Raw genomic sequence first — 20,985 nt, 5'->3', positions numbered from 1 at the left:
ACAGCTGCTATACATACATTCTTCTGAATTCCCACAACCTCGGAGGTAGGTTTTCACAGGCATGGAATTGGAGATTAAGACAAGTTATTTGCCCAGGGTGACACTGCTGGTGAAGCAGTGCCTGCTAAGTCTACCTGACAGGAAAATCTGGGCCCTTGCCTTTAGAGCATGCAGAGGTGAAAAGTGCAGATCCGAGAGCCTCCCACCCAAAGCCAAACAGCTGACCAGGGGCTGGGACTCAGGGTCTTGGCTATTCATCAGGTCGTCTTCCCAAGTCCTCTTCCAACTTCTAATGTGGGGAGGCCGAGGATGGGACCTGGCCCAGGCCAGCCTGGGTCAGGTGTAACTGAGGAGCAGACAGGCTGTGGACTGCGTTCTCTGCCCTGCAGACTCTCATCCTAAGCAACGTTGTGAAAAGCCCGCTTCCAGGAGCGCCCAGCACCGGCTGAGCCAGTCGATTTCTGGAGGGCCAGGGCAGAGGCAGCGAGGTGTAGATGAAAAACTCTGACTTGAAGTCAGAATTTCTGGGGGGACCCAGCCAGGGGCTGTGCAAGCTACTTAAAACTCCAAGTTTCCTCGCCAGCAAAATCGGGCAAGAGTAAACCCCACAAGCAGCGCGCAGACGCCGAAACAGGCATTGCCATGCGCCAAAGCGATACCATCTGATCTTTGTTTCTCTTGCTATTGAAAGCTCCGTGCGGCCCCAGCGAGGCCTGGGCTGGAGCAGGGGTTAAAAAAAAAACTACAACTCCCAGGAGGCGGCGGGCGGGCCGGCGCTGGGCGGTGACGTAATGGGGGCCGGCGCGGGTCGTTGATTCGGCCGGAGCTGCCAGCGGGGTGGCTGCCGCCGCGGCTTATTACAGCTGCTGGAGCAGCAGCGGCCCTCGCCCCCGGGCACCCCTCCCGGGCCTCGAGCTCCGGCCGCGCACGGTGAGTTCGGACGGGCGGCTTTGGAGTGGCCAAACCGGGAGCCTCCTGGGGCTAGAGGCGGGACGGGAAAGGAGGTGGGGGCTGCTGGGGAGGCGCCCGTGGCTGGAGGGGACCGGGACAGGGTGAGCGGAGGTGGAGGGGGTGCGTCAGCCGAGCGGGGGGCGGGGGGGGCGTGCATCAGTCGAAGGGATGCCCAAAGGGGAAAGTGCGGGCGGAGGCCCGGGATGGGGCGTAGAAGAGGAGTGCTCGGTCTGGGGGTGGGGGGCGGGGAGAGGCTGGGCTTCGGGGATAAAGGTTTGTTCGCTTCCAGGGCTGGGTGAACGCGTGGGGGTGGGGGTGGGGCTCCGGACCGGGCCAGGCTCCGAGTGCGAGGTCCCAGGCTGGGGAACGGAGCGGAGGCTCCCCACTTCGGCTTGAAGTCCCACTCAGAAAACCCCAACAATAGTGAAAACTCCGCCTCCTCGCTTCACCCTCTCCCCGTGCTAGTGTGGGTTCCCTCCTGTACTCGCCGTTTTTCCATTCCCACCGCCACCCCGAGTCCGGGAGGCAGAGCCGGAGCTGCGAGGTGAACGACTGTGGCCCTGCGGGTTGTGGGGTGGGCGGAATGAAAATGGCACTGTGGCGTGCTGCCAGGGACTCCCCGTTGGGGTCCAGGTTGAAGGCTTTGTGCTCCTCACCCCAGAAGGTGAAAGATTTGCTGCCCTTACTTGGGGGAGAGATTAGGAAGCGCTCACCTGGCTGCTGGCACTGTGGCCTCGGCTTAGGTGTCTGACAGACTGGCTAGGCAGAGATATTTGTATACGGAGCCAGAGAGGAAGGGAGGGAATTAGTAGGAAAGAGTTACCAGCAAGAAAGTAGTTAACAGAACAAAGTTGCTGCAGGCTCTGGTTTGAGGCAGGTTGTGAAACCACATCAGGGACTGACACAGGCAGCCACCTGCCCGCTGCCAGCGGTGGCAGCAGAACTTTTCAGGCTCAGCTGCTGTGCGCCTACTCTCTCTCCAACAGCTTCTTCTCTCCATTTCTCCCCTTCTGGGCCAGGGGAGTTGGCTATTTCACTAGCAGTGGTGATATGTACCCTTAGTCACACAAAAGTCTCAAGAGTGCTTCTTGCTTCCAGTCTTTTTCTTAGTTTATTGACCTCTTCTGTTTTTTTCTTTTTTTGGGGGGGCCTCTTTTGGGGGGGTGGGCTCCTGAGATGTTTTGTTCTCAGGGCACTTAGTGTTCAGGTTTCAGGAAGAAGCTTCCCAGGGTGTCATTTAAGTCATAGGTCTGGGCCCCTCCTAGACTCATCAGGCTTCGTTGGATGCCCTGATACAGCCAGAAAGGAGTGTAGGATGATCTGGAACTCAGCAAGGCTCTTAGCACTCCTGGACAAAACACTAGGGAGGACTAGAGGTCTAGCTACTCCTACACCCTTGAGGGTCTAGGTTAGGGAGAAGTGGGGAGGGGCAGCAGTGTCTGGTCAACTTGGGGAATTCTTTCTCTCTCCTTCGTCAGTAATGAAGTTCTTCAGAGCCCTCACTTCCTAGCCAAGTCTCCCCGACCACCCTGTCCACCAGGTGGGGGCTTTTGTGCAGTAGGTGTCCCAGGAGCTCTGGTAGGGTAACTGAAGCCCTAAGGCCCTGGGAAGGTAAACACCTGAGCCACTCCTGGTTTTCTGGTTCCTTGGGTTTCTCTTAGGCCCAGTGATCCAGCCTGATGGGTCGAGCTGGTGGGTCCCAGGAGCATCGCTACTTTTGGATGCACCCTGGACCATCTCATGTGTTTGTATGTTGGGAAAGTGTGTTGTGGGTCACATTTCCCCTGAGGTCTTTAAGCTTGGAGCCATCTGAAAGGAGGAAACTTGTTCCCATTATCCTGGAAGTAGGGAACTGATTCTTGAGAATCGGCTCCTTTGCAGACTCTGTGATCCTAGCCAGAGATAGAGGGCAACCGATTCTGAGGGGGTTTGTTGCAGCAGGGTGAGGGAGGTGACCTTCTGGGCACTTCCAGGATGCCCTCATCTGTATCCCCAGGAAAGATGGGGCTGTTATCATGGTGATGACCTTAGGGTCTTTATCAGGCAGGATCTTCCCTCAGCTAGGGAGGAGAGCCAGTACAAAGGTGCCATCTGTCCCCACCTCCTGCTGGTCACAGGGCCCTCAGGGCCCTCAGGGATCTGGGGACAGCTCAGCTCTGGACATGGGGCTGCTCGTTCCCCTCCTTACCTGCATCCAGGAATGCAGCTGGGCTGCGTTGTTTCATGGGCATCAAGGGCAGCCCTCCTGGTTCCTCCTGCTGCAGGGCTTCTGCCCTTAGAGCTGGGCAGGGGAAGGCATGGTGCTAACTTACACCTGGAAACAGGTGCTGGGAAAGGAGGCCCAGGTGACAATGGGTGGGCAGAGAGAAAAGGGGGGGGGGGTAGGAGAGAGGCCACAGGTGTGGTTTTGTGTCCCTGGGAGAGGTATGTTGATGTGGGCTCCAGCCACCCGTGGGAGCTGTACGTGTTGGCTGTGTTCTCTATCCTTGCCTCTCCTCTGGTGGGGAAAAGGGCCCTGGTAGTTTGGCAGCAAAATGGGTGGCATCACGAAGGGGTAGCCTGAGTGGCTGCCAAATGGATGAAACATCTGGACGGAAAAAAAAAAACATCTGGACGGGTTGTTTTGTGTCACCAAGAAGGCAGCTTCCAGGTCTGGGCAAAGTTCGCCTCTAGTGTGTTTTCTCTTTTCTTCCCTTTCCCTCTCTTTCTACACTGCCAGTCATACCCAGGATTGGAGAATTAGGGGAGATGGGTAGAAGCAATGACCCCCTAAATATTTTATCCACTACTGACTGTTCTCATCTCCTTTTATTCCTTGTAACGGGAGGGGGGGGGCTCAGGGGTGGAGGTGTCTTATATCAGACCCTCAGCAAGACGGAGTCCAGCAGGGGTTACGCCGAGTGATTCTAAGGGCACAGGCCTCTTCTCCCCTCCCCTGGGCTTCGTGGGAAGAGGACCCTCTGGAGGGTGAGATTGCGGGATGGGCAGTGGTTTCTTGACTCTGGGGCTCCATGCCTCTTGATGACCTATCCACCCAGGCAGTCCCAGTGCCTGGAAGGGCACTGTCCTGATCGGACTATGTGCGGAGCAGCCTGGTGTTCATCCCAACCCAGCAGTGAGAAATGAATAGAGTTAAGTCTACATGGACTTTCTCTGGCCTCCTCGCTTGAGAATCAAAATGGTAGACCAGCTTGGAGTTCTCGGGGAGAGCAGAGCCTCCTTCCCTGCAGGATTTGGAGGGTGTGAGAGGGCAGGGAAAGTGGTGTGACCTGTCTCACCTGTGCTGCTTGTTTGCAGAACGGTGGCAGGAGAGGGGCAGCAGGATGAATGTGGGAACAGCACACAGCGAGGTGAACCCCAACACGCGGGTGATGAACAGCCGTGGCATCTGGCTGTCCTACGTGCTGGCCATCGGGCTCCTCCACGTCGTGCTGCTCAGCATTCCCTTTGTGAGCGTCCCCGTCGTCTGGACCCTCACCAACCTCATCCACAACATGGTGAGGACCTGTTGCTGCCTGCCTTTGCTGGGGCTGGGGAGGATGGGAGCCCGCCAGACCTGGGCCAGACGTCAGGGTGACCTGCTGACGGCACGTGTCAGCAGAGCCCGGACCCCACCCTCTTCTTTCTGCCCCACTCCTCTTTATTGGAATAAAATCTGCAGATAGGTCCACACCTCTAGGATGGGGTGACGTGTGGACCTGGAAGATGGGCCACGGAGAGCTGAACTAAGGGCCCTAAAGAGTCCAGAGGACCCAGGTCCTAGCCTGGGGCAGAAATGCCTCTTTCCCGAGTTAGGATCTCAGAGCATCTTTTCCTCTTGCCCCTCTCTGCTCCCTCGCTGCCTGCTTGCTCCCTGGTATTCTTTTGGTGGGCAAGCAGGGGCCTCGTTCCTTCCCATCTGCTTGCCCCCTGCCAGCTGGCAGGCACAGGGAGCCTAGCCCTGGGCTGGAGGGGTGGCGTCTCCATGCTGGTTCTGTGGCTGACACCTCCCCCGGAGTTCTCCTCATGCCAGGCCTGCCCTCTCACCCGGTGGGTCCCCTTATTTTCTGGCCAGGCTCCCAGCTCCTCCCACCTGACCTCCAGCCCGCATCCCCCTGCCCAGCGGAGGGGGCTGCAGATCGCCAGGAGCCCACGTCTGTGGCTGGGGCGGAGGAGCTGAGCTGGAGGGCCTTCGGCCTTGTGCGTCCTCTAACAAAGGCCCCTCCCTCCAGGGCATGTACATCTTCCTGCACACGGTGAAGGGGACCCCCTTTGAGACCCCAGACCAGGGCAAGGCGAGGCTGCTAACCCACTGGGAGCAGATGGACTATGGAGTGCAGTTCACGGCATCTCGGAAATTCCTGACCATCACACCCATCGTGCTGTGAGTGCCTTAGGGAGAGGGGGACGCCAGCAGGAAGGCCGAGGCCTGGGGGACCCTGGGGCCCTGCAAGGCTTAAACCCCTCGCCAGCTGTGGCTCTTGGCATAGGAATGAGCAAGGGAAGGAAGGTTGGGGTGTGCCTGGGTCTTACACTGGGCTCAGGCTGTGCCTCCCTGGTCCTGTCTTTCCTCGGTTGGGGCTTCCTTCCTGCCAGTGAGTTTGGCCCATGGGCTTGGGGTAGAGCAAGGGGACTGGGTCAGCAGGGGCTTCTTTAGCTGCACAGATCTTGCCACCCTACTTCTGTTCTGGGGGGTCTTTCCCATAACTCCTCGGCTGTCAGGAATCTGCCTCCCCCGACCAGGGAGTGAGGGAGAAAGGCGTCTTCCAAACAGCGTCTTATACCTGCCCCCAACCTTCCCCACCCAGGTACTTCCTCACCAGCTTCTACACCAAGTACGACCAGATCCATTTCATCCTCAACACTGTGTCCTTGATGAGCGTGCTCATCCCCAAGCTGCCGCAGCTCCATGGAGTCCGGATTTTTGGAATCAATAAGTACTGAGGGTGCAGCCCCTTCCCCTGCGTGGGATGGCAGGGGAGGGGTAGAAGCCTGTGCTGTGACGCTGAAGACAGAAGGAGCCGCCGGGTACCGCCGGAGCTGGGGGTTGAGCCTCTGGGCCCTAGTTTCCCCCTCACTTCCCACAGTAGCAGACTTGAAGTAGTTTGGGGTGGGCCCCCCCGGGCCCCCCCCCCGGGGCTCTGACCCCTCCTGATTCTTTTGATCTTTTCCTTTTGCCTCATGGGGGTGCTCCTGGAATGGGCTGGGCTCCTGGGCTGAACACAGACCTATGAGGTTCGGACGAGAGGCCAGGGAAGCCCCCTGCTCGCTTGCGCCTCCTTGGCCTGCTAAAGCACTTTAACCCCCGTGAGCAGGGCAGAGGGAACGGTACAGCTTCTAGTTTGTTTCACTTTAATTCTTAAGTCTTTAGGATGACACTTAGTGTGTGCTTATCTATACGAAAGCAGTTGTGTGAGCGTGCCTCATCCCTCTGGGTAGAGAATTGTCTAATTCAAGTCAGACAGCTCCCGTACAGCACCCCCCGGGGTACTAGGTGCGGGTGGGGAGGGTAAGGAGATGTGGGGCGATGGGGCTGAGTGTGCATGGCCTGGTCCCAGAGGTGGGGGGCCAGGGCTGCAGCCTTCTGGCCCTGGTGGAGGTGGGGAGGGGGCTGGGGGCAGGGGTGGGGAGGGTGAATTGAGACTGAAAACAACGGGGCCGCAGAGCAGCGGGGTTTCGTGTAAGATGCGGGGTGGTGGGGGGAACAGACCCAACCTCATTCTTTGGGAAGTGGTCAGGGAAGGGGGCAGTCTTGGAGGGTCACTTACCCACAGCATGGTGGGGGTAATGGGAAGGGAGGCGGCTATGGGTTTGAAGCTCCGGGGTTGGCATGAGGGGGTGGAGATGGGTGGAAGGGGCCTGTGCGTCATCGTAAGCACAGGTCCAGTTTGACGCCCGTCTCTGCAGTGGTGTGAGGGCCGCGGGGACATGGGACAGACATGATGAATGGTGGGGCCCTCCTGCAGCCCTTCACCCGGTAACCTCCTTGTGCAGACTGCGCTGGGGCAGGGCCTCTCGTGTGGCATGCACCTTTGGGGCCATCAGGCCACCTCCAAAGGGGTTTGGTGGGCTTCAGAGTCCCGCATGGTCCCTCTCAAGCGGGACAGTGGCAGGCGCAGGGAGTGACCTGCAGGGGCGGGAAGGAGCCGCCTTCTCCCCTCCCCAGCCTGACTGGGGTCCGTGTTACTTCTGAGAAGGTGTGGGTGCCAGGGCGCTGAGGGAGCGGTGGCAGCGGCGGTGGTGGCGTCACTGGCCCTGTTTTCTGCATCCTGGTCCCCCCAACCCCCGCCCCACGTATCATAAGGAACTTTGACCTCAAAATCTTTCTAAGCAAAGTGTGAATAGGATTTTTACTCCCTTTGTACAGTATTCTGAGAAACACAAATAAAGGACAGTGTGTTCCTATTTCCCCTGAGTTTGGCCTCTGCTTCCTGGAGGGGGCGGAGACGGGGCAGTGTGGAGCATCAGTCTGACCCTCTGCCTGGATGGTGGGAGGGCCCCTGGGACCTCTGCTTTTCCTGCTGCCTCCAGCAGAGCAAGCTGGAGGGGCTGGCGGGGAACTGGCAGAGGCAGTAAGCCGGCCAGAGAGCAGCATTTTGCTCTGGGACTTTGCCTGGCTGGTCCTCAGACAGAACTTACACCTCTGGGCTTCAGCCAGGCTGGGCTGGCAGAGGGAGAGCTTGTGACACGGCCAGGGAGGAGGTCAGTTCAGCAATGGCTTCATGTAGAAGGCAGAGCCCCAAGGGGTGCCCAGTCCTTTCCTCTGAATTCCTGCCCTGTTTCACTTCTCTTCCTTGCCTTGGAGGGCTGCATCTCCTCCTGGCCTTTGTGTCTTCAGAGGAATCTTCCTGCTTCCTTCTCCCCACCATAAGCGTGAGTGGGACGGAGTAGGACTTACTGAGGCTCACATGGCCAGGAGAGGGAGGAGTCTTTACAGCGCGTTCAGTGCAGTGTCATCTGTGTATATCTATCATCTGTGTATATCTGTCATCTGTGTATATCTGTCATCTGTATATCTGTCACCTGTGTATATCTGTCACCTGTGTATATCTATCATCTGTGTATATCTGTCATCTGTGTATATCTGTCACCTGTGTATATCTATCATCTGTGTATATCATCTGTGTATGTCTATCATCTCTCTCCCACCTGCTCCCTGGGTCCAGGAGGAGGGAAGGGTTGGTTTCTTACCTTTGGCCTGTCTGCCTCCACCCCAGCTATAATGTGGCTTATCTAAAAGCCTGACAGGTGGGGCACTTAGCTTTCCAGTTTTTTTTGTTTTTTTTTCAATTCCCGTATTATAATTTCCTGAGACACAGTGGCCAGGAACTGTGCAGAGATCTTACACAGAGGGGACTCTTTCAACCTCCATTTTTGGTGAGTAGCTGAGGACAAAAAAAGAGGGTGGCCCCTGAGATGGACTGTGGGCCCTGGGCACAGCCTTTCCATATACCCAGATGAATTCCTAGGTGGGGAATGAGTGGAGAGTTGGCCACCATGATGGGGGCAGGGGCAGAGAAGGGAGCATGGGTGAGTAGGTGCCTGGGCTAGCCAGAAGGGACTTAGGGGAAGGTGGCCAGGAAGACTGTGAGGGGTGATCTGGCCTCAGGAGGGTGACAGAGGAGCCTGAAGAAAGGGAAGGAGATGCGGAATGATTGACAGAAGGGGAAAGAGTAAGAAGGATTTGGAGGAAAGAGAGCCCGAAGGGTCCAACGTGGTGGGGACACAAGAGCTGCTGCTGAACAGAAATGGGGGAGGAGCAGCTGTGTCAGGCTGGCCCCGTGGTGGGCCCATGGAGCGTCCCGCAGGGCAGGCAAGACGGAGACAACAGTAGACCAGGAGAGGGTGAAGGGGAGAGTGGGTGGAGGGAGATGCCCCAGGCGGGGTTTTGGGACTCATTTTATTTTACCAATTATAAGGGGACCCTTCAGAAGTTGACCAGAAACTGAGGAGACAGGACTTGGGGGTGGGGGGCTGTCCAGAGCACCTAGCTCCCAGCCACTCTTGAGTACAAAGGTAGAGCACTACCTTTTCTCTTTTGTTTCCTTCTGAGGCCAGTTTATGACCATCTCACTGGGAAATGGTTGGTAGGGGCAACATCCAACTGCCTTGCAGAACAGGAAAGGGGGGGTGGCCCAGGGGTCAGAGCGAAGCGAGTCATCTGTTGGGGTTGGTAATGTGAGGTCCGGCAGTCATGCCCCTCATCTCTTCCTGGGTCCTCTTCATCAGCACTGGTGAGGGTCTGGCTGGGGATGGTGAGCCTACCTTCCCACCCATCAGGCCCCTCTGAGCAAGGGGCAACTCTGCTGTGGGAGATGCAGAAAACAGATCTCGCTTTCCTTCTGGGCAATCACCACTCCAGCTTTCCTCCAGAAAGTTTCCACAAGGGGCAGAGGAGAATCCAGCATTTGTGATGGCCATCCCACCTTAGTGTGTAGTGACCACCACACCTTCTGGAAACAGGGAAGGCAAACCGTTCTGGTTGGCCTAGAACTTTTGGATCTTTCTTGACCCCAAGCTGCCAAAGGTAGAAGATTTAAAAACCTGAACTAATATTTCCCTCCCCCAAACTGCAATGGGCTTCCTTTTCCCAGTTGGTCCAGGCACCATGCTCGCGGTATTTGAGAAAATTGCAAGAGCTGTGGTCCAACACGTGGACGCTGGTGGGGATATGATCGCTGTCAGAAGCCTCATTGATGCTGACAGATTCCACTGCTTCTATCTGGTGAAGGAGAGGAGACGTTTCTTTGGATACCAATACGATAAGAGAGACCTCACCCTGTAGGACATCCTGGAGATGGACAAGGGTGAAGGGCTGTTTGATAAGCTGGTTCCTGGGCTCCAAGGTCCGTATGAGGTGGGTGAGAGACTTTGTCTACGCCTACGCTACCCCACTGTCAACACCCCATTGCTATCAATGAGGTCAGCCAGTCAAAAGAGGAACCGTGGTATTTGTATGTACACGTCCATACACCTCAATTAAAGAAATGTACAGGAGAGCTGCATGGGGAGAAGGGAATAGGGGAAATGGAAATTTATTTTTATTGGAAACTCTTCTTTAATAGTCGTCTTTCCTATTTTTTTCCTTTGTAAATAATTCGCTTTTAAATTAGCTGAGGTCTTCTCATGTGTTTATAATGTTTATCATTTAAATGGATAATTAAATGGAGGCAGTTAGCTTAGTGGTTAGGAAAGGACTCAGGCTTTAGAACTGGGGGCATCTGCCTTCGAAACCTGGCTCTGCCACACTTACCAGCTGGGTGACCTCTGGACAAGTGGTTTCATCTAAGTGTGTTTCCTCATCTATCAACTCAAGAAGACTGTTGCAAGAATCAAAAGAGATAAATTACATAAATCATTTACCACAGTGCATGCAAGAAGGAGCATTCAATAAAAGTTCGCCTCAATCATTCTACTGGTGGCAGTTATTATTGTTATCCCTTCCTGTTCCTGGACATCATGGCTGAATGGGAAGTTGCTGGTGAGCGGAGCTGCCTTAAGGGCTCAAAGGCCTTAGTAGAGAAGTCTGTTCCATCCCCCTGCTTCCAAGCTCAGCGACTCCTGGGGTTTCTTGGGTTTCAGAAGCCCCAGGATAGGTGTTGATGAACCCTCACTTGGAGACGTATTGCAGCATCTCACGCCTCATGGTGAGGAGTTTTACAGCTCCGACATCTCTGCCAAAGCCCATTTGGGTCTCACCAAGAGATGGAAGAGAATTCTAACAACACCACTGTATAGTTTTAGAGCACCTGCCACGTGCCTGGTACTGCTGTTATGTGACCAAGAGCAGTGCACAGAATGCTCTGAGGTGGTGGGCTTTTCCACAAGTGGGGTTTAAGTAAGCAAGGGGACTTTAGGAAATTTTCAGATTAGTATTTTTCAAAGACTGAGTCAATTCTCTGAAACGAGAATTGCCAAGAGTCAAATTTACTAAAAGCTAATTCTCAAAAAAAAAAAAAAAAAAGACAAGTTCACTGGAAACAGAAGAAAACTTTAAAGCAGGACTAGAATGTTTTGCAATGATCATCTTACTCCCCAGGGGGCAGGGGCAAGTTTAATTATGGAAAAAAAAATTTGACTAAGTCAGTTAACTTGCTTTAAGGGAAAGTCTATCTGTTTGCATAAAAAAATTCAGAGGGAGAGATGAAACCAAACTAAAAAAGTCCTTAAGAATGAGGTGAACTGGTCATTTAAATTGATTTTCAGCAACTTGGCCTGCTCCCTTTTCAAACAGATTATTATTTTTTTAACTAGATGGTGTACATCGTTTTTTTTTTTTTAATTAACTAAAGTCCATACTTTATTCAGATTTCCTTGGTTTTTATCTAGTGTCCCATTTCTGTTCCAGGATCCCATCCAGGACATCATGTTACATGTAGTTGTCACGTCTCCTTTGGCTCCTCTTTGACTTGCCTTGTTTTTGATGGCCTTGACATTTTTTTTTTTTTTGTGGTACGCAGGGCTCTCACTGTTGTGGCCTCTCCCGTTGCGGGGCACAGGCTCCGGATGCGCAGGCTCAGCGGCCATGGCTCACGGGCCCAGCCGCTCCGCGGCATGTGGGATCCTCCTGGACCGGGGCACGAACCCGTGTCCCCTGCATCGGCAGGCGGACTCTCAACCACTGCGCCACCAGGGAAGCCGCCTTGACAGTTTTGAGCAGTAGTGGTCAGGCATATTGTAGGACACCCCTCTGATTGGAATTTGTCTGATTTTTTTCTTATGGATAGACCTAGGTAATGGGTTTGGGGGAGGAAGACTGCAGAGGTAAAGTGCTGTCCCCATCACATCATATCAAGGTTATGTACTATCAACATGACTTATCACTGTTAATGTTGACCTTGGTCAGCTGGCTGAGGTACTGCCTGTCAGGTTTCTCCACTGTCAAGTTACTCTTTCCCCCTGCCCCTCCTCCACAATGTTTTATTGATTGGTTGATTGATGGCTGCACCGTGTGGCTTGCAGGATCTTAGTTCCCTGACCCAAGGATTGAACCCATGCCCCCTGCAGTGGAAGCCCAGAGTCCTAACAACTGGACCGCCAGGGAATTCCCCCATACTGTATTCTTTGTGTGCATAAGGTTTGATTTTTCTTTCTCTCTGATAAAGTACCCACGAACTTTTACGTTACTCAGGAAACAATTTGGCCCTGAGACATTAGCGTCCCACACACAGGACTGATTTCAGGCACTATTTCTAGGTCTGTCATATTTCCACCAGTTTCAAAATGCATTTCTTCTCTGTAAATCTGGCCCTGCCCCCCAAATCCAGCAGTAGAAGTTCTCCCTGCTCTGTAGGCTCAGAACTGGGAGGTCTGAGAGAAGGGCACTCAGCCTGGCAGCATCTCCACATATGCTCCACTAACTCCAGGGCAGCAACTGACTTGGAGTCCACGCCCTTATGCAAGGCCTTATGCAAGGCTGGTCAGAGTCCACTTGGGTGGGCAACTTTCCAGACTTGCCTCACTTTACACATGCACAGTGCACACAAACACAGAGACTGAACTCTGCTTAACTTTTATTTCCCAAAGGTCAGGGCCTCCTAATTCTTTCACTTTACTTTTCCTTGTCTCATTTCAGCCTCTCAAGTAGTTATATAGGACTAGCTCACATTTACTGAACATTTAGTATGTGTGCCAGGCACTTTGTTAAGTGCTTAACTGCATTAGTTTATTAATTTCCTCAAGCACGGGAAGTAGGTACTATTAATATTTCTCCTTCTATAGAGACTTCCCTGGTGGTGCAGTGGTTAAGACAACGAGCTTCCATTGCAGGGGTCATGGGTTCGATCCCTGGTCGGGGAACTAAGGTCCCACATGCCGCAGGCCGTAGCCAAAAAAAAAAAAATTCTCCTTCTATAGATGAGGAAACAGATTCAGAGGTGATGTGACTTATCCAAGGTCATTTGGTAAGAAGGTGGCAGAGTGGGCTCCAGGCATGATGACTTCTGGTGAGAACAGCATTGGCTGGAGAGCCACAACTGGAAGAATTCCTCAGAAGGGAAGGGGATCGTGGAGGGGAGCCCAGGACGGGGTGCACCAGGGAGGATTTTCTAGAGAGAGATCTTTTTTTTCTTTTTTTTTTAACATCTTTATTGGGGTATAATTGCTTTACAATGGTGTGTTTGTTTCTAGAGAGAGATCTTTTGGGGTCAGCCTCAATGTGACGTTTACCTTTCTCTTTCCAGGTCAAAAGGTTAAGTCCCAAGTTATGGACAGCGTAGACTCAAAGGGAAGTTTGACAGTGAAATTACCCAAAGAAAAAACACTTGACATGGGAATAACATTCTCCAGGTCCCCAGAGCAGGGCATCGGGTTATCAAAGACCTGGATACTCCAGAAATTCCTGGATTCCCTTAAGAACAAGTGAGGCTGGTTGCGGGCAGCAAGGGGGAGGGAGGGAGAGAGGGAGAAGCCCATTTTGGGCACCAAGGGCATCTGAGGTGGGGGGCCCCTGGCTGGTGCAGCCTCCCACTTCCTACTCCCAGCTCTCCCCATCCCACTCCTTCGCTCAAGCATGCCCTCCTCTTCTCCACCCTCAGGAAGCCTTCTCATTCTTCCAGGATCAGCCTCCAGGAGCCCTTCTTCTGAGGTCCTCAATTCACTCATTTCCCTGCTGTCCTCCGGGGTGATTGATTACTTGGGCTTGGACCAAAACTGGCTGGTTTCAAGAGGCCACACTCTCCTCTGTTTTCGTATACTGTGCTGCTCAAATCTGTGTTTTGTGCCTGTTTCACTCTGCCTTGCGGCAAGCCAGTGGTTTCCATGTTCCCTCCCCTCACTGCACTCAGAACAACTTGTGACCAGGGACTGACTTTACTAACCTCTCTGTTTATCCCCAGCACATGGTAAGTACTTGGTAAGAGAGCTGAAGTGAAGCCCAATGAAATCAAAGCACCCCCGTCGAACATTTCCTGCACAGGAAGTACCACCGGCCCACCCCACCAGGGTGGCACCAATCAAGTGCCACAGAAGTTCTGATAGCTGAGGGCATGGTCCTTCCAAGGGACTTAGAGGGATATCACCAGCCTTCCTCCTCGACAGTCATGTTGTGGTCGGTATTGGTGTCTTCTTCCCTAGCTGCAATTGTTGGAAAGTGTGGATAGGTCGGGGGAAGGGGCCCCACCACTCTGCTGGGCTAGCCCTCCCTGAGCACGGTGGATGCCTTTTGTTTTTCCTTTTTAATTAAAAACTGAAAGCCTTGCAGTGAAATTGTACTGGTCCTTTGATCTATCCCTACCCACCATGGTATTGCTGGGGAGGGGGCTTCTGCAGTTTTTCCGAGGGAACTCCATTTTTCTAGCATGCCTGTTGTTTCTAGAGTGAAGCTATGTGGAATGTGTAAGTAGAGTTGTGTGTTGGGGGGGTAGGTAGAGGAAGATCTGCTCAGGCAAGGATGTAGGACTTTCTTGGGGGTCTTTTGGTTGCAAATACCAGAAGTTCCATCAGGTAGGGAGGGAGGGAGGTTTATACATGTATTTATATCTGGCTGCTTGGGGTCTCAGTTGCGGCATGCATGCGGGATCTAATTCCCTGACCAGGGATTGAACCCGGGCCCCCTGCATTGGGAGCATGGAGTCTTAACTGCTGGACCACCAGGGAAGTCCCCCATCAGGCTGTTTTAAGTCACCAAATGAATTTCTTTATGGAATCAGAGATGCCTTATGGACCCCCAAGGGTGGACAATTCAACCAGGCCCCAGAGACCAGTGCAGGGAGCTGGAGCCCCTTCTCAGAGAACGGGGTATTGTGGACTGGGCAGATACCTATCTCAGTGCCATGGGAAGGGCACAAGCTTTGGACTCATACAGACTGGGGTTTGTATCCCAGTTATACACTTATTAGCTGTGTGAACTTGGACCATTCACAACCTGTCTCTAAGCCTCAATTTCGTCATATGAAAAATGGATGCAATCCTGCCTACATCATAGCGGGGCGGTGAGGGTTAAATGAAATGACGCGTGAAGTATCTCACAGCGCTGGTACACTGTAATCTTCCAGAAATGCTAGCGGGTTCCCTTCCCATTTGCACCCCGTTCCCGCCCACAGTGGGTAAAGTGAACTGGGACAGGGGTGCTGTGGTCTTCCGGCCTCAGAGGCACTTAATCTCAAATAGAAACGAGCTGCTGGAGAGGGACAAATGTCCCTGGGAGGTGGGGCCCCTCTCATTCCCCCTTTACTCCCTCCAGAAAGCTGAAGAGGAAACTGACCCCTATGTTCCAATCAATCCAGGCAATGAGAGAAGACCTTTATCTAGTGACGGAAACTCTGAAGACAACAAAGACTGTAATCCTGAAAAGTGAAAAGCAATATATTTTTTGGGACCCGATGAAATGTTTTGGCCTCCGATATGAACACAAGATTAGGATCCTGGGAGGTGGGAACTGTGGGAGAGCCAGCTCGGCTCACCCACTGCAGGTCGGGGGCTGCCAGCCCAGCCGCCGCACTCTTCAGCTCTTCCTTTAGACCTCTCTGAGCAGTCTTGCCTGCTCCTTGGCCTTCTTACAACTTTTCTTCTTGCCCCAAGAAAGTCTGTGTGGCATCGCTCAGCCTCTCCCCTGTTACTCTCTAGTGGTGCTCTGTCTTCATTTGCTTCATAGCGCTTCCCACGGTTCATAGTTACACGGGTGTTTTTTGCTTGTTCATTGTCTTCCTCCCTTTCCAGGAGGCAGGAGGACAGGAGCCACGATGCCTGGAACAAAACGGGCATGTTTTGTCCTCTATAATTTTTTTTTTTTTGGCCACGCCACGCGGCTTGCAGGATCTTAGTTCTCTGACCAGGGATCGAACCCGGGCCCCTGGCAGTGAAAGCGCCAGGTCCTAACCACTGGATGGCCAGGGAATTCCCCATAAATATTTGTTGAATGAAGTGGAAACAACATGAGTTTTGGGGTCAGATGCCCGTTCAAATTTCAGCTCTACTGCTGTGAAACGGGCTCATCTGCTGACCCTCTCAGAGCCTCGGTTCTCTCATCTGTAAAATGAGGATAAAAATTACCTCCCAGGATTGTTTGGGAGATCAGGCAAGATAACTATGTCAAGCACTTAGGGATCAATCAACCTGAGCTCCTTTTTCCTAGCACCAAACGGAAGTGAGCATCACCCCTCAGAAGGTCCTGGGCTATCGAGTAAAGCAGCTAGTCTTCCCCAACGCAGAAAGTATGGGTAAGCAAGGCCTGGTGGGGCAGGGTGGATGGGGGAGCCTGAACACATGAGTAGGGTGGGGGTTGATTCAGCTGGGATCTGTGTCAGCCTGGAGGGGCCCTGGTGAGCTGGAAGGTGGGGGGAAGTTCCAGGGAATGAGAAGAAGGGTGATGAAGGGTCCTTGCTCAGACACCACTGACCCAGGGTTTGCCCCAGCATGACACTAATTCTTCCCTTAACTCCCATCTCTCTCCCAGTATTTTTTTTTCTGTTGGAGGGCAGGGTGGGAAGGTTGGGAAGAAAGAGGACCTTACAGAGAGAGAACTGAGCTTTCTTTTTTAAAATCAATTTTTTAATTTAATTTTTAAAATTATTTTTGGCTGCATTGGGTCTTCATTGCTGCACGTGGGCCCTCTCTAGTTGCTGAGAGCGGGGGCTGCTCTTCGTTGCGGTGCGTGAGCTTCTTATTACAGAGCACAGGCTCTAGGCATGGGGGCCCCAGTAGTTGTGGCTCGTGGCTCTAGAGCGCAGGCTCAGTAGTTGTGGTGCACGGGGCTTAGTTGCTCTGCGGCAGGTGGGATCCTCCCAGACCAGTGTTATGAACCCGTGTCCCTTGCATTGGCAGGTGGATTCTTAACCACTGTGCCACAAGGGAAGTCCCAGAACGGAGCTTTTTGATAACTGGTCTTTCTCTCTTTCTCTTTTTACAAACTGGTTTAGGTATTAGGTTTTCTCAGGCAGAAAAGAAAAATCCTTTCCAGAAGGTGAGTGAGCTTATGGGCCTCCTGTTCATCATTCCAGAATGGGCAAGGATACTATTTTTAAAAAGAGGATAACAAATGGCCTGGGATTATAGAGTTCTTAGTGCTAAGAATGTAATAGGATGCACCCAGGTGGGAACTGTGGTAAGGGCAGGAGAAAACTCTGCCTGTTGGAGAAGTAGGTTGGATTGCATGTTGACCTAGGGTTTCCAGGCTCCGCCAACTTTGGCTTGCTCTGTGCAGGTCAGTGTGCTGGATCCTGGGCTCACAGCCCTTACTGAAGGGTTACTGGCCTAGGAAGCACACCTGAATTGTCTGGCCAGTTCTCACACAATAGCACTAGCACTGAAAGGAGCACTGGACTAGGAGTCAGACGGTCTCAGGGCCTAGTCCTGGCTCTGCCACTCACTAGCTCTACAGCCTCCTGAGCCATGGTTATGCTGATGTTAAAATGAACTAGGGGGCTTCCCTGGTGGTGCAGTGGTTGAGAGTCTGCCTGCCAATGCAAGGGACACGGGTTTGTGCCCTGGTCTGGGAAGATCCCACATGCCGCGGAGCGGCTGGGCCCGTGAGCTGTGGCCGCTGAGCCTGCACGTTCGGAGGCTGTGCTCTGCGGTGGGAGAGGCCACAGCAGTGAGAGGCCCGCGTACCGCAAAAAAAAAAAAGAACTAGGATTAGACCAGGAGATCCCTATGATTCTGAATGTGGCTTCCTCTGGAATTTCAGAGTCTTTCCCTGAATCCAATAAGGGTTGTTACTGCCTAAAAGACCTTGTGAAGGAGTAGAGAGAAGTCTAGATGGAGCAGAAAATTCAAGAAAAATTTCTGGAAGTTGTAGAAGTTGCAGTTTCAGTCCTGGCAAGGTCTTGCTAGCTCAAAAGAGACTACAGTGGCATAACAGAGGAGTCAGGGGGTAGATTCCAGTTCCTGCCCTGATCCAGATTTGCTGAGCGGCCCTCTCTGGGCTTCCATTTCTCCTTCAATCATCCAGGCATAATCCTATGCCTGCCTATCTCTGAGGGTGTAGGAAGGGGTCTGTAAATATAGTGCTTTGTCATTTACACAAAATGATGAGGATGCAGGCTCCCTGGCATGGGCAGTGAGGGCTCAGAGTCCAGAATTGAAAACTTCCACCACTGGGACAAGAAGGTCCACAGGTGGGTGGAGGTGACCTGAAAACTCTCTGAGATTATTCTTCCTCTGCAGAGAAAGATGGCGGTTCATCTTGGTTAGGTAAGGATGGAAGCCAGCTGTGTTCAGGGTAGCTGCACTCCTCACTCTTGAGCCCTCTGCCCTCAAGAAGTGCAGCTCAGGTGGGGCAGCTGAGTGTGTGTGAGTGTGTGTGCATATGTGTGCGTGGCAGTGGAGCTCATTGGGAGGAGAAGGGTAGGACAGTGCCCAAAGCAGGTTTCAACTTCAGTCTGGAGAGTGCATCTGTCTCCTCTAAACACAGTGATTCTCATGGGTTGTAGACATCACCTGGGGGGAACTTTAAAAGTAGTGATACCTGAGTCCCACCTCTAGAAATTCTGACTTAAGTGATCTGGGGGTGTGGCCTGGTCTGGGCATCGGGTCTGGGCACTCCCCAGGGGATTCTCATGCACAGTCAAGGCTGAGAACCACTGCTCTAACTTCCTCTAAATCCTCAGTACTCCTGCTGGGGCCCAAAGCTTGCACTTTGAATGGAAAGGACGACATAAGCTTTGATTTCCTGCAGATGGAGAAGAATTGGGGGTTGGTATAAGACTGAGGGTGAGTTGGGGAGGTGGAAGTGGGGTCAGCGGGAGGCAATGCTGGTGGGCGTCTGGGAAGAAGGATGCTTTAACAGGAAAAGACTAGAAGAAGGGAATATACAGAGAGGTGGTCTCCAGAAGAAAGATAGATAAAGAATGGGGTCTCGGGGGCCTTGGTAATGGAGATTGCTAGGCTAGGTGGGTGGGGTTCTTAATTTCTGCCTCTACTGGGAAGTCCTTGAGTTTGGAGGATTTCCCAAGCGTGAAGGAGAGGATGCAGGACATGGTGCGAGTCCTCCAGAATCTGACTGAGGAGCGAAAAGAGGTGCTAAGCTGCTTCACCAAGTGCCTCAGCAAGGATGAAGAGCTGCAGGATCTAGAGCGAAGAATAAGAGGCCCAAGGAAGAACTGGGGCAGAGAGAGGGAGGAGCCAGTGGGGAGACAACCTGCTATAATGGGACTGGGCTTATCTCCCCCATCTCCTGGTCCTAGGTGTCTGAGGTCCGGTGCTCCGGGGAGCTACAGATGGAAGGCCCAGCAGGTTCTGTCATGCAGCCTTTTTAACGCTGCTGGAATCTTTTTTTTTTTTTTTGAAACAATGAATTTTATTTTTTTTATACAGCGGTTTCTTATTGGTTATCTACTTTATACATATTAGTGTATACATGTCAATCCCGATCTCCCAATTCATCCCCCCCCCCCCGCTTTCCCCTCTTGGTGTCCATATGTTTGTTCTCTACATCTGTGTCTCGATTTCTGCCTTGCAAACACGTTCATCTGTACCATTTTTCTAGATTCCACATTTATGCGTTAATATACGATATTTGTTTTTCTCTTTCTGACTTACTTCACTCTGTATGACAGTCTCTAGGTCCATCCACGTCTCTACAAATGACCCAATTTCATTCCTTTTTATGGCTGGGTAATATTCCATTGTATATACGCTGCTGGGATCTTGATAGAGGAGCACACAGGAGCCATTTCGGATTTCTTGGATGATTTGATGGGTGAGGAGGGGTTTGGATGTAAGCTGGTGTGGAGGAAATGCTGAGCAGAGGGGCCTGTGGGGAATCAAATCTTGGGAGGAAGGGGGTATACACTGCCTTTTACATTTTGTGAGGCATAGAACTTCACACTTCAGACACTAGCCATCTTTCCCAGGCCAGGGATTGAGGGACAGCCTCCTCTTCCCCTACGACCTCCTGCAGGCTAAGAGGAAAGCAGGAGCCCTTTGGAAGACCCTCCATCTAGCGTTCCTTGGGGCTCTCTGGAACTTCTGATGCTTGTCCCAGCTCTCACCAGACAGTGAAGCCCCGTTCCACTATGTGCCTCGCCTCTCTACCAGCCACCCTCCTTTTTGCCCCCTGAGCTGTCTGAGGAGGGGCAGCTTGTTGCTGAGGCCCTAGTTAAGGGGACCCTGCCCCTTTTGAAGGACAAGGTAAGACAGCTTGGGCTGAGGGCCCAGGTCCTAGTGCAAGTGAATGCCTGTGCTCTCAAGGATCCAGAAGTCCCAGTGACCAGTCCCTTCCTACTTCATAGTCCTCTGCCAGCTGTCTATGCAGCTGGTTTGTGGCAATTCCCCAGATATATAGTTTCCAGGACAATTTAGGATGGGCTTTTTAGGCTCTGTTGCTTGCCTATGGGCAAGAAAGGGGGTTGGAGAACTGTTAGTCCCAGGAGGGCAGCTGGCCCCATCGTGACGGATCAGCAGCGCCTGTCACTATGTTGAGAGTTTGAGGGTCTCCAGGCAAGAGTGCCGTGGTGGATTGCTACGTCTGCTATGGGCTCAGGATGAAGGAGTGCGGCCAAATATTTGCCATTTCTGGCATATTTCCTTGTTTCTAGATTTTACAGTCTGGTGGGTTTCCTTCCAGGTGGAGCCTATCCTGGAGCAGAACCAGGGTGAGCAGCCCCGTGACGTGGGCTGTGACCCTGAGGCACGGACTCTCTGTGCCCTCTACGTTGTTGTCTCCATCCTGCTGCAGCTGGGTGAGAATTCTACCTCTGTGTCTTCCTAATACCGTGTCAGCTCTTTTTTAAAAATAACTTTATTTATTTATTATTTATTTTTGGCTACGTTGGGTCTTCGTTGCTGTGCGCGGGCTTTCTTTAGTTGGGGCGAGCGGGGGCTACTCTTAGTTGCGGTGCGTGAGCTTCTCACTGCGGTGGCTTCTCTTGTTGCGAAGCACGGGCTCTAGACGTGCAGGCTTCAGTAGTTGTGGCACATGGGCTCAGTAGTTGTGGCTCGCGGGCTCTAGGGCGCAGGCTCAGTAGTTGTGGCACACCGGCTTAGTTGCTCTGCGGCATGTGGGATCTTTCCAGACCAGGGCTCGAACCCGTGTCCCCTGCATTGGCAGGCGGATTCTTAACCACTGCGCCACCAGGGAAGTCCCTCCTGTCAGCTCTTTAACATTCTCCCCACAAG

The 20,985-nt window shown here is 52.9% G+C and overlaps 2 protein-coding genes across 2 annotated transcripts; both read left to right on the top strand.

Moving 5' to 3' along the window:
* Window positions 1–803: 803 nt before the first annotated feature.
* Window positions 804–7,338, top strand: ORMDL3 (ORMDL sphingolipid biosynthesis regulator 3). Its single transcript, XM_019939347.3, has 4 exons — window positions 804–930; window positions 4,249–4,448; window positions 5,163–5,314; window positions 5,739–7,338. Exons 2-4 carry the CDS (start codon window positions 4,275–4,277, stop codon window positions 5,872–5,874), a joined length of 462 nt encoding a protein of 153 aa, XP_019794906.1. The 5' UTR covers window positions 804–930; window positions 4,249–4,274; the 3' UTR covers window positions 5,875–7,338.
* A 104-nt stretch (window positions 7,339–7,442) lies between these two features.
* GSDMB (gasdermin B) lies at window positions 7,443–20,865 on the top strand. Its single transcript, XM_073797978.1, is given in 9 exon segments — window positions 7,443–9,776; window positions 13,113–13,290; window positions 15,113–15,386; window positions 16,004–16,088; window positions 18,034–18,055; window positions 18,786–19,212; window positions 19,510–19,565; window positions 19,926–19,998; window positions 20,435–20,865. Coding segments are annotated over 9 exon segments (1,530 nt in total). The 5' UTR covers window positions 7,443–9,505; the 3' UTR covers window positions 20,579–20,865.
* Window positions 20,866–20,985: the final 120 nt, after the last annotated feature.

Source organism: Tursiops truncatus, chromosome 20, assembly GCF_011762595.2.
Source record: "Tursiops truncatus isolate mTurTru1 chromosome 20, mTurTru1.mat.Y, whole genome shotgun sequence".
NCBI classification, from domain to species: Eukaryota; Metazoa; Chordata; class Mammalia; order Artiodactyla; family Delphinidae; genus Tursiops; species Tursiops truncatus.
The sequence above is the reverse complement of the archived record's forward strand: the minus strand, read 5'-3'. Positions and strand labels throughout refer to the sequence as shown.

Bases quoted from the DNA above. Each gene is read 5' to 3' on its own strand.
- ORMDL3 (XM_019939347.3), top strand. From the start codon at position 4,275: ATGAATGTGGGAACAGCACACAGCGAGGTGAACCCCAACACGCGGGTG. The intron at 4,449-5,162 runs GTGAGGACCTGT...CCCTCCCTCCAG, and splicing joins CCAACCTCATCCACAACATG to GGCATGTACATCTTCCTGCA. The intron at 5,315-5,738 runs GTGAGTGCCTTA...TTCCCCACCCAG, and splicing joins ACCATCACACCCATCGTGCT to GTACTTCCTCACCAGCTTCT.